Source organism: Cebus imitator, unplaced genomic scaffold (assembly GCF_001604975.1).
Source record: "Cebus imitator isolate Cc_AM_T3 unplaced genomic scaffold, Cebus_imitator-1.0 Scaffold441, whole genome shotgun sequence".
NCBI lineage: Eukaryota > Metazoa > Chordata > Mammalia > Primates > Cebidae > Cebus > Cebus imitator.
Window position 1 is genome coordinate 180087 of NW_016107756.1, and position 12936 is coordinate 193022.

The following is a 12936-nucleotide window of genomic DNA, read 5'->3' on the forward strand; positions in this document are numbered from 1 at the left end:
GCTCACAAGTATGGTGGCTCACACCTGTGAGCACTTTGGGAGACCAAGGTGGGGGATCACCTGAGATCATGAGTTCAAGACCAGCTTGGTGAAACCCCGACTCTACTAAAAATACAAAAATTAGCCAGACATGGTGGCACATGCCAGCAGTCCCAGCTACTCAGGAGGCTCAGGCAGGAGAATCGCCTGAACCCGGGAGGCAGAGGTTGCAGTGAGCAGAAATCACACCACTGCACTCCAACCTGGGCAACAGAGCAAGTCTATGTCTCAAGAAAAAAAAAAAAAAAAATCACTTTGTAAATTTTATTACTTATCCCAAATGAAGCAGCGAATGCATAATTTCAAAAATTGCCCTAAGTGCAGAACATCACAACTAAGTTTTAATCACATGCAGAGAAGGCTGTGGGCCACGGGAGAGGGCCAGGCGCTTCTCAGCTCACACTCCGGGGTAGGTGATTACCACAAAGGCTGAGGGAGCATCCAGTTTGGCTCTGGGTTCATTTACAAGAGGAGGTTGGAACAGCAGCTGCTGACGCCAACGCCCAACATCGTGCAAAGCTGGGGGACAGAAATATCCAGTCATTCAGCCGCAACAAAAGACAAACCAGCACCAGAGACCGCAGCCAGCCCAGGTGCATGCCGCATCTTTGCTCAGGCTGTGTCCTGGGCATGTGAAAGAGCCCTGCTCTGGTCCTGATGAAGCACAGCCTCCCTGCCAGGAAGACATGCCCCTGCCACGTGGGTGCAGAAGGGTTCTCACCGTCGCAGGCAGTCCGTGAGCGTGGTGGTTCCCGCCACGTGGCTTTCCCCGTTTACCACGTTGCCCTCGCTCCCTGGGCTCAGGGGCCAGAATGGGGTGGAAGAGCCGGGGAGATCCAAGCTGATGTCCCAGAAGGGGTCTATGGTGGTGGAGACTCCACTGGAAGCAGAAGGAAAACAATGGCTGTGAGGACTGACACCTGCCCAGCTCCAGAGGCAGCCCGGGGTGGAAGCCACCCCTTCCCCTTACCCACTGTGCCCTTTGCCGTAGTGACACTCAGGTGGGATGGGGCAGGAGCGAAAGCAGCACTGCTCACACCCAACGTGTCCTGGCTCCCAAGGTGGCCCTGGGTAGGGGTATGTGTGAACCCGAAGGCAAGAGGCACTCCTCAAACAAGGGCTATCCAGCCTGGAGACCATCACAGTCACTGAGGGACTTGGGAGGAGGATAAACTCATGGGTCCCGTCAGAGGCTCTGAATCCAGCTGCATCTAGATGTATCTCAGCTGCATCTAGAACTTGGGGCCTGCAACCCTAGGCGACACAGGAGGCCTCCACGCACACCTCAGAGCGTGCCTGAGCCAGCCCCGGCAGCCCCACCCTGGACACTCAATGCTGCATCTCACAAAGCCAGTTCCTCACTAGAAATTTATTTAGCAATACAAAAGACGAAAACTTGCAGACTGGGAAATGTACTCTTGATATTTATACAGGATTTAAATCTGAGACAGTCTCCTGCTAACGGAATTCAGTAGTTAAGGACCAGTGAGGAGGTCCAAACTGCTCGGAGCAAGCTCGGTTTCTAATGCTCAGAGCCAGGCCCCCTTACAGAAAATGGAACCCATGACACAGGCAGCACTGGCCTTTCCCAGTATTCGCAGGCCTTATGCAGATCACAAGTGGCAATCCATTTCAGGTTCTGAAATAATTTTGGTGGATCATGTCCAGGGAGTAAAGAACAGAGCCAGGCATGGTGGCCCACGCTTGTGGTTCCACCTACGTGGGAGGCTGGGGAGGGAGGGCTGCTTGAGCCCATGGGTTCAAGGCCAGCCTGGGCAACATAACAAGACCCCATGCCTGAAAAAAAAAAAACTGAAAGAAAACCCAGCAGCATGCACTGAGGTGGGGTGAGAAGGTCCCTCAGACCTAACAAAGCAGTAGGTTCCTCCTGCATTCAACACTTGGGGATCTAAGCAGAGACCACACCTGAAAAGAATTAGGGCCACCACATAAGAGAAAATGGAACCAGAAGCCATAGAACAATGAAACTAACACACTTCAAAGCACGTATGTAAACAATTCGCCCTCATGATCCGCCCCTTCTTGAAAGGGACTATTTTATTCGGTCCTTGCTCAAGGACTGGAAGACTGTAAGCTCCCCCCACCATTTCTCCAAGCTTCCAAGAACACACCGCTGGCTGCAGACAACAGCCAAGACCTCAACACGAAGGGTTCACATCCCAAAGGACATAGTCCCAGGACCTCCCCAAGAGGAAGCAGCCCCACCACATGACCTTCACTCTCAGGGCGTCTGTTAATTATTTCTCTTGTAGCCCCCATAAAGACCTCTCAGAGCACACACAGCTCTGGAGACTGAGGACGCCAGCACCGCCCCAGAGGCTTCTGACATTGCGGAGCACACAGCCTCTCACTTACTGGCAGACTTGGCAGGTGACGTCTGACTGCAGCCCACCGGTGAAGATCTGGTCTATGATACAGTTGCAGTGGTTGGGGTTGTTGGCCTTCTTCCCGTTGTCATCACCTGGGGACAGACCATGGCTCTGGGATTAGCGTCTGTGCACCCCAAAGATGGGGAGTCTCTAAGGGAAGAACAGTTCACCCTGCAGAGGCCTGGGGAACCCAGGGCTGATGCTTTAAAAGGCCAGGTGAAGGTCTCATTTTTGGGACAAAATGTTAGCGCACCAGAATATCCATGCAGGAAGATGCAAAGAAAGAAGAACGGAGAGATGCCGTGGAGGCCACAAGGACAAACAACTGCACGTAACCAAGGGCACGTGGCCAGGCCGCCCTGCTTAACGGCTCTGACAAGCAGGCTTCTAAACAGAAGAACCTTACACCACTTCTCAGACATTTCCAAGGGAATCCTGTCAGAAGCACATCAGTGGTTTTGTCACATTTTGGTCATATGAACATTTTAACAGCAACACATTTTTGAACAAGTGATTTTTAGAACATCTTTCTGCTGCCTGCAGAAAGCTCTTATTCTGACCAGGTATTCTGGAATAATGTAGTTCACTTCCACAGAGGTTCTTTTCTCTCTTATAAATCATACGGCCAGCGCGGTGGTTCACGCCTGTAATTCCAGCACTTTGGGAGGCTGAAGCGCAGATGGATCACCTGAGGTCAGGAGTTCAAGACCGGCCTGGCCAATGTGGTGAAATATCATCTTAAAAATACAGAACTTAGCCAGGTGTAGTGGTGGGCACCTGTAATCCCGGCTCCTAGGGAGGCTAACGCAGGAGAATTTCTTGAACCCAGGAGGCAGAGGTTGCAGTGAGCCAAGGCTGCCCCACTGCACTCCAGCCTGGGCAACAAGAGCAAAACTCCATCCCAAAAATATCATAACATAAATAAAATAAATCATCCTAGGAAACGAAACTCTACCTAAGCTACTAAGTTAACTTTGATTTCTAGGGTAAGAATTAGAAGGATCATGAAGTTCTTCAGTAGAAAAAAAATCAAGTACCAAAAAAATAAAACCCAAAGTCACATTTGACAAAAACCAGTCATTTTAGCTCAACTGTGGGGTGTTTCTGGGCTGCAATCTCAGAACCCACAGCATATGTGCAAGGGCCCAGCTGCACAGCCCTGAGACTGATGAGAAGCGCTGGGGAAGCCAGCCCACCAGGCTGTTAACCAGTGAACCACCAAAACAGGACTCGGTTCTCTAAAAGTCTCCAAGTTAAAATTAGCCAGTGGGGTATCACCTATAACTAGCCAGCCCAGAGGCCACAGGTAACCCAGAAGCAGCCAGGTGCCCTGTTACCTGAGCTCATGGGTTCTCAGAGTGTGGCATCTGAACCAGTGCCATCAGCTAGGAACTGATTAGAAGTGAAGAAGCCCCTGCCCCTCCCTGCAGACCTACTCAATCAGAAATGCCGGCGCAGGCTTTAGGAAGCTGCAGGTCACCAGCCCACACTCATTTAAGAATCACCCCTCAGTCCCTCTGCCTGTGTGGACAGACTTCAGCTACAGGGGAGGAGCTGACCTTGGCTCAGGCCATTCAGTCGTCCCCACCAACTATCAACACCATACACCTCTGAGAACCTCGGGAGGGCACCATCCTGGGGCCAGGCTGTGGAAGATGCCCAGGTCCAGTGAGATACCAAGAGAAGCTCTACTCGTCCTGTGTCCCAGCTCTCTGGCCATTTCAGAGCAACCATCAATCCTTCTGGAGAGTCCCCAGGGGAAGGAGACGATTGGGTGGTTGTGTTTGGGGGATGTTCAGAAGCCCCAGGCCTGATAACCCACAGGATCCCAGAACCGCCAAGGCAGGCAAGGGCCTCAAAGCACAGGCCCAGGAGGGCCCCGAGAGCTGGCTGTTGACTGTGATGGACCACTGAGGACCTGCCGTGCTGCCGCAACTGCTTCCTCGCCTCCTAAAAGTAAATTAGGAGGAGCCTCTCTGAGGTCATTACTTATGGTGTTTCTTATTGGAAACATGATGACAAAGGCTACAAAACAATGCAATGTGTCTCCCATGCCTCCTTTTGCCTGAGTGCACACTGGCACTTTGCTTCTTTCCCCTTCAAGGAAAGCATCCTGCCCTGACCCCCGCAAAGGCGTGGAGGGTGCAGAGCCCAGGGCCCACCTTTGCAGTGTCGGTGGAGCACGTCCAGGGCCGCGATGAGGAACTCGTGGGCGTCCTGCTGCTCGTAGCCTGCCAGGTGCCTCGCGTGGGTCCACACCAGGTGCAGCAGCTTATACGGGATGTGAGGGGACCGGTGTCCAGAGTAAAACTGCCAGCGGGGGGGAAAAAGGGGGGGGAACCTTGTCAGGAATACAGGTAGACTCTGAACACAAAGGACAATCAAAGCCTTTATCAGCTGCCTACCACTGGCTGTGGCTTATCTGACACAAATGGTTGAATTTCACTTTTCTACATTTTGCAAAATCCATTTCTGTCTGGGCTCATTGGACTTTTTGAGTCCTCACGTGAATTTTTACCTTTCCACCATCTAGTTTTCCACATATAAGCCTAAAAGATGAATTATGACTTGCTACTGTGAGATCACATGCAAATAAAGGGGACTCGATTTGCCCAATACCTAGTTTCCTCAAAGCACCAGCCAAACCATGCAGGCCCACGGACACCAGCACCTCCGCAAAGGGAAGCACATCCTGTGATGATGCAGAATTCACCAGGATCAGCCACAGGACTCGCCGGCTCTGAGGCTGATGACAGTTAGCTCAGGGCTTGTCAGTCAACCCTCTCCACCAACTCAACTCAGGACACCAGACCCAGCAGCACACCGTCCATTCCACGGCTTCTTAATCAGGTCAGGACCCACAGAGGGGTCTTGCCTGTGCATATACAGAATTCAGGGCAGTTTTATTCCTCATCAGAAAGGCCCGAAAACCACAGACCACCCAAATGTGTCTGAACTGGGAAACAGACAACTAAACTACAGCCCATCTCCACACTGGAGGCTGACGCAGCCACCAAAAGCACACATCATGGCTGCATACGAAGATACGGGTGAACCCACCACGTAGAAAGTTAAGCAGGGGCAGCCAGATTCAGAAAGGCTACTTCCTGCACGCATCCATCGGATGATGTGCCGCTAAAGGACACTCAAGGGACCGAGGACAGATCGGCAACTGTCAGGGTCTGGGGACTATAATTTACACCTTAACAAACCTGAGTCTGAAAAACAATCTAACAGTTGTGTTAGATTATCACTAAAGCCGGTGACACAACCATCCACCAATTTCCTAGCTGCATCCTCCTTTCTCCTATTTGGGCTGTGGCCCCATTAGTTACGGAACATTGCAGGTACTTAGAGGAAATGGGTTAGACTCGAATACAGGCTGGCGAGGCCCAGGCAGAGGCTGGGTACAGTGGCTCACACCTGTAATCCCAGCACACTGGGAGGCCAAGGAGGGTGGATCACAAGGTCAGGAGTTCCAGACTGGGCTGGCCAATATGGTGAAACCCCATCTCTACTAAAAATACAAAAGTTAGATGGGTGTGGTGGTACGTACCCGTAATCCTAGCTACTCGGGGCGGGGGGCTAAAGCAGAAAAATCACTTGAACCCGGAAGGCGGAGGTTGCAATGAGCCGAGACTCACTGCACTCCAGCCTGGGCAACAGAGCGAGACTCCATTTCAAAAAAAAAAAAAAAAAAAGAGAGAGAGAGAGAGAGAAAGAAAGGAAAGGAAAGGGGAAAGGTAAAGGAACGGGGAGTGGGAAGGGGACAGGAAAAAGGAAAGGAGGCTAGCCCAGGCTGTAAACAGTTTCAGCTTTGCAGGTAGGACAGCCTCTGTCCAACTGCTCAACTCTGCGGCTGTCCCAAAAAAGCGGCCAATGACCAGACATGAGCAGGCAGGCGTGGCTGCGTCTCTTGCTGAGGTTACTAACAGAAACAGGCCAGGGCTGTTGGCTGGCACCTGTGCAAGGCACCTGAAGGACAGGCACCATCCTGGTTTTTAGGTGAGGTAACTGAGCTTCAGCTCTGAGAAGCACATCATAGAGCTGGCGGGGGCTGACGCGGCAGCCCTTATGTGCCTCGCCCTGAGCACTACCATGCTCTGATGTTGGACTGGGGACAGACATGGACAGGAACCACCAACATGCAGCACATAGCTCATGAGAACAGAGGCTCTGACGTGGCATCTTAGAGAGGCTGGGAGCGGCGAAGACCCACATTCCAGGAGGACACAGGAGGGTGGCACATGCATGCCTTTCTGAGCTACGAAGGCAGACCACGGAGGAAGAGGAAGGGGGAGAATCACCCCCATCTTTAAAGACAAATGTCACCCACCAGGGAACTCCACCATGTGCCTCCCAAAGAGCTCCTCTGTTCTGAGTCAGCAGCGTGTCCCCAAAACTCATGCCAGGTCTTCCTTTTTTGGAAAACCATGTTTTCCATAACTGACATGTATATTAAACATTAACTTACCACAAAAGGTTCTTCACGTATCTTCCTTTATCACAGGCTACCTTATTTCATTTTTTTTTTTTTTAATGGAAATGCTCCCCTGCAGAAGTCGGTGGTACTCACCTCCTGAAACAGTGAGGACATCTCACAGACCAGACAGGAGCTAGGGCTCTGCATCTCACAGCGGTGCCTGTCAGACAGGAAGAAGTCCCGCAGAAGTGGTGTGTGGGTCAGAGCCTGCACGATGCAGTTCATGAAGCACGTGTTCCCAAGGTTGATCAGGCCACGCAGACCTGCACAGACATCACCAGAGAGCAAGGGTGACCTGTGTGCCGAACGACAGGCGCTGCAGGACCCCAGCGGCTGCCTCTCCCTCTACATACTCATTTTCTTTTATTGACTCATTCAAGAAGCCAGAAAACAAGATGTCGCATTTTCCTCGTTTTGACACCACTTTTACATGAGCGGTATTGAAGAATGTCCCCCATCATCACGCCCTCCCACTTTGGCCACGTGTGCTTTCACAGAATTACACAAATACAGCTTCTACAACAGGCCAGGTCGGAATGGAACCTAAAAACAAACAAAACAGCTTTCAAAAAATGTTCTAGGGCCAGGTGCAGGGGCTCACACCTGTAATCCCAGCACTTTGGGAAGCCAAGGCGTGAGGATCACTGGAGCCCAAGAGTTTGAGACCACCCTGGGCAACACTGTGAAGCCATGTTTCTACACAAAACACAAAAATTAACCAAGCATGGTGGTGTGCACCTGCAATCCCAGCTACTTGGGAGGCTAAGGTGGAAGGATCGCTTGGGCCCAGGAGACGGAGGCTGCAGTGAGGTGAGATGGCAAAACTGCACTCCAGCCTGGGCAACAGAGTGAGAACACGTCTCAAAAAAAAAAAAAAAAATAAAAAAAAAAAAAAAAAAAAAAAAAAAAAAAAAAAAAAGTTATAAAAGGTTTTCCCTCAATTTGTAGAAAATTCAGCAAACACTTACACTCACACACATCATTTCTCTCCCTGAAGATTACTGTCCCAGCCTCACCCTGGCCAGAATCAACTTGAGTCCCTTTACGCAAACAGACGCAGAATGTGGCAAGGGCAGGGGCCACTGCCACACATCGCTCGGTGCCCCAAGCCCACCACAGGTCCCTGCAGGGAACAGGTGCTCAAGAGCTGGTCACTGAGCACATCGATGAGTGACAGTTACACACGGTTTCCACAGAATCACGTGGACTTACAAAACCCCTAATTCTGTATTTACTTTTAAGCCCTGGAAAGAAGCCGAGCTGAGTGACAACGTGACTGCAGACCGCGCCCTCAACCCACCTATGGTGCAGTTCGAGGTGATCTTTCTCCTTTTCGGATTGTGCTTCAGCAGTTCAAGCTCCCGTTTGGTTGGTTCCCAGGTTGAAAACTTCTCTCCAGCGCCTGAGCAGATGAAGGACAGTTCCAGGTGCTGTTAGCGAAGTTTTTACATCAAGTGTGTTTACACATAAAAGCTGTGGTGCTATGGTATCTGTCAGGGTGCGTTTCAGTGAGTGACAGCCACAGCACCGGGGCCTTCTCAAACCCTCCTGTGCTGATGGGCTACACACAACACTGAAAGGAGCTTCTCACAGAGGGTGTGAGCTACATTTCCTGCAAAAAGAAAAGCAGCACCTCCAGTCTAGACTACTCCAATGCCAATGCCCAAATAGTTCGTTTTTTGTTTGTTTGTTTTTTCTGAGACAGAAGTTTCGCTCGTTGCCCAGGCTGGAGTGCAATGGTGTGATCTTGGCTCACTGCAACCTCCGCCTCCCGGGTTCAAGCAATTCTATTGCTTCAGCCTCCACAGTAGCTGAGCTTACAGGCATACGCCAAAATGCCCAGCTAATTTTGTATTTTTAGTAGAGACGGGGTTTCTCCATGTTGGTCAGGTTGGTCTCGAACTCCTGACCTAAGGTGATCCGCCCGCCTCAGCCTCCCAAAGTGCTGGGATTACAGGCGTGAGCCACTGCGCCCGGCACAGTTGTTTCTCAAATGTCTTCCATCCTTCAGCCCAGAGATGGCAGTATCAGCACCATGGGAACTTACATGAAGGGTTCTCCTGCAAACAAGTGAAATCGAAGGAGAGAACATGCACTTTTCAGCAAACTGAAATAGCATAAACACAGCATAGTTACCAAACTAAAATAGATCCAACAGTTAAAAACGTCTGTGGCACAAAATATTCACCGAGTGGCGTAAACGCAACCCTTTGCACTCGGAGGTACTTGTTCCACGCCAGCCAACATTTCTGAATACTTCAAAATACTTTTAAAGACACAGCGTGGCCAGGCGTGGTGGCTCACGCCTGTAATCCAAGCACTTTGGAGGCCAAGTTGGGCGGATCACCTGAGGTCAGGAGTTCAAGACCAGCCTGACCAACAGGGTGAAACCCCATCTTAAAAAAAAAAAAAAAAAAGACATAGCATGTTGGATAGATGGAATTATGAAATGACTCTAAAAGAATTCCATTTTAAGCCTGGATATACATCTCTTAGGCATGTGCTTTAAATGCTCTGCACAAAACAACACTCCCACACTTAAGTCACAATGTTATTAAATTTCTGAAGGAAAAGAATAGAGAACACAAGTCAAAGATTGCTCTCCAGAAAAAACTTGTTAAACACAAATAATTCTGCTCACTGACATAGCGCCTGTTGCTATTCTTGCCTTCTCAAAACACTGGGGTGTTTCCACTGGAGAATAATCAAGGCAAGAATGGCGCGAGGTTCATACATTTCCTTTGCAAACAGCAATGGCTCTGCTACCAGAGAGATCAGGAGCTCGCCTGTCAACTAGGGCAAACCATACCTGTCACTGGCAACCACTATGAGCCTCTGTCAGAAGTGAAAACCAAAAAAAAAAAAAAAAGAGAAGAAAGTCAGGGAAGCCAAGAATAAATAAGTAACAAAGAACGTGACTGCATGACGCCTGCGCCTCTCACTCGGTGCAGCCGATAACCAGAGTGTGTGGCACGGAAAGGTGACGGCAAGTGCGAAAGCCACACTGGTGCGAGAGCCACGAGGGCGGCTCTGAGGGCAAGGATCTGACTGTGCGGGGCGGGGGGCTGGCAGGAGACTCTCCTCGCTTCCGTCTGCTGAGTTCACTCTGCTGACATGGATTTAATATCACCCAAACAGTCCACAGTTTTCAAAGAGATTCTACCACAACTCACTCAGAAAACAGTCTGCCCTCCTGGGAGGAAGCAGGTATATTTACACATAACATTACAAGAGATCACTTGCTAGAATCCAGTAGAGCTGGGGGCAAACCAGTCTGGGATTTCCGGATATGGAGTCACGGGTTCCTCAGAGGTGTGACCTCACCACACTGGTTCAGTCCCACATTTGCAGGTGCACCCCAGGAGAGCTTAAGTCCTGCTGGGGTTGTTCCCCTAACCCAGCTGCAGGCCCATGGGGGGCCTGCATGGTAACACCTTGGAAGTGGTCCCAGGCACAGGGGGAGCTATGCATGTCTCAAAGCTAGCCCCTCCCCTGCAGCGCACAGCTTCAGTTGACTCCACTGCGGGCCTTAGGGGAAGGTGGGGGGGCCTCTTCCCACCAGCGGCCACCTTCCTACTAGGTACTTCTATTTCTCCTATGGGGTCTGCCCTTGGTGGACATGCGGGAATTGCAGGGTCAGGGAGGTAAACTGAGGCAGAACCACACCTTGCATTTTCCAAGCCTTCCGCTGCTCCTCCTTGGCGATTATTTCCATGTCTTTGTCATAGATGTAGTCCTGACACAGAAAGCAGTAGATGCCCCCATACATTAGATCAATGGCTGAAGACGGAAAAGAGGGAGGAGAAACCGAGTTCAATTAAAAACAAGGAAATGCTGCAGGGTAGAGTTAAACACAGTGAGGTTCTGGAGACACTGACTGTTCACGGCACCTTCCTATGCCCAAACCGCAGTGCCCAGTCCAGCAGGGTTTCCTATCCTGAGCAGCTGAGGGGCGTGCTCTGTGCTTGGGAGCTCATGCCCAGGGCTGAGGTGTCTAAAAAACAGAGGCAAGCCATACATACTTTTCAAAGTAGCCAATACTCCAGGATCAGAACCTCTGCCACCTTCTCTGAATGTGTGGTATTTAAAACTGGTACATCTGCATTGGGTATTTTCACTCCTGGCCACCTGACACAGAGTGACTGTGCTTCCATCTAGGATTCCTGACACCATCACTATAAAGAACGCAGCAGCAACTTGCTATGGCTTTTGTGGTTGGCAGGATTCGCTACTCTTACCTTAAGGACAGGGGTAAAATAGTTTCTCATCGGATGACCTTGATTGACATCTTGACCCATAACTACCTGAAAATGGATCTCCCACAGTTTCTCAACTGCATCTTCTATAAAATGGGACTAACAGGCCGGGAGCTGTGGCTCATGCCTGTAATCCCAGCACTTTGGGAGGTCAAGGTGACCAGATCACTTGAGGCCAGGAGTTCGAGATCAGCCTGGCCAACATAATAAAACCCTGTCTCTACTAAAGGACAAAAAAGTAGCCAGCCTTGGTGGCATACACCTGTAATCCCAGCTATTTGGGAGGCTGAGACAGGAGAATCGCTTAAACCTGGGAGGCAAAGGTTGCAGTGAGCCAAGACCACACCACTGCACTCCAGCATGGGAAAAAAGAGAAAAACCCCAAAAAAAAAAAAAAAAAAAAAAAAAGTTAATTGGATCTTATGTGGCCGGAAGCAGTGGCTCACATCTGTAAGCCCAGCACTTTGGGAGGCCGAGGTGGGCAGATTGCTTAAGGTCAGGAGTTCAAGACCAGCCTGGCCAAAACAGTGAAACCCCATCTCTACTAAAAATACAAAAATTAGCTGGGCTGGTGACGCATGCCTGTAATCCCAGCTACTCCAGGATTACTGGCAGCATTTGGTACTCTTCAGCTCCACATTTGCAGGCGCACCCTGGGAGAGCTTAAGTACTGCTGGGGTTGTTCCCCTCACCCAGCCGCAGAAGCCTGAAGCAGGAGACTCACTTGAACCCGTAAGGAGGAGGTTGCAGTAAGCCACTGCACTCCAGCCTGGGTGATGGAGTGAAATTCGCCATGCCCAGACACGTACTTTCTTAAGTACAAATATATTTCCAATGTCCTATAGCCCTTTTCACCACACTGAATCCCAGCCCAGGTGTAATAGCAGCATACATTGGTCTGAGAATCAGAGCAGAAACAATTATTCATTTATCCTATTCAAAGCAAGTATCTACACTACGGAGCTACTGTAGAATTCTATCACACCCACCCGGTCCTGATCAGCGTCGTCCATGTCGGAAGTCATCACTCTGCCAATCCCTCGCCATGGATGAGGAAGCCTGGTCACCCGGGGCCAATCAGGGCCCTGTGTGCCCTCAGCTCTCCTTCCAGAAAGGCCAGGGAACTCATTGTTACAACTTGAGGCCCTACTTTCAAGCAGCCTTTTCACAACCAGTTGCTCTTAGTTGCAAATGAGATACGTCCCCTGGCAATGACTGACTTACTCATTTTCATCTCTATTACTTAAAGCTTTCTTTAATATCACCTACCACCATATCACCTAGAAATTAAAGAAACGTTTCCTTTACAATAACTGTAGCTGTGGCATAACAGCATGGTATTGAGGTGACAGCGTCCAGTTGTCCATAGGGAAACACTGTGATCATAAACACATCATATTATAAGGTAAGAGGTATGTTTTGCTTTAAATCATCTCCCTTCTTTTTTATTTTCTTTCTTTGAGACAGGGGTTTGCTCTATCACCCAGGTGGGAGTGCAGTGGCTTGACCACAGCTCACCACAGCCTTGACCTCCTAGGCTCAAGGAATCTTGCCACCTCAGCCTCCTGAGTGAGTGGCCGGGACCACAGACACACACGACCATGCCCTGCTAATTTTTAAATTTTTTTGTAGAGACAGGATTTCACCATGTTGCCCAGACTGGTCTTGAACTCCCGAGCTCAGGTAATCTGCCTGCCTCAGCCTCCCAAGGTGCTGGGATTACAGGTGCAAGCCACACCACTCCACCGTCCTATCACTTCTTTAAAAA

At 50.2% G+C, this 12936-nt stretch overlaps 1 protein-coding gene across 1 annotated transcript in view; it reads right to left on the reverse strand.

Moving 5' to 3' along the window:
- USP22 (ubiquitin specific peptidase 22) overlaps nucleotides 1-12936 on the reverse strand; it is a 44681-nt gene that overhangs the window by 10639 nt on the left and 21106 nt on the right. The window contains exons 3-8 of the mRNA XM_017510553.2: nucleotides 10579-10692; nucleotides 8213-8314; nucleotides 7006-7175; nucleotides 4592-4739; nucleotides 2416-2521; nucleotides 761-919 (exon numbers count right to left, since the gene is read on the reverse strand). Of these exons, the coding sequence (XP_017366042.1) occupies nucleotides 761-919; nucleotides 2416-2521; nucleotides 4592-4739; nucleotides 7006-7175; nucleotides 8213-8314; nucleotides 10579-10692 (799 nt within the window). The remainder of the gene's footprint in view (nucleotides 1-760; nucleotides 920-2415; nucleotides 2522-4591; nucleotides 4740-7005; nucleotides 7176-8212; nucleotides 8315-10578; nucleotides 10693-12936) is intronic.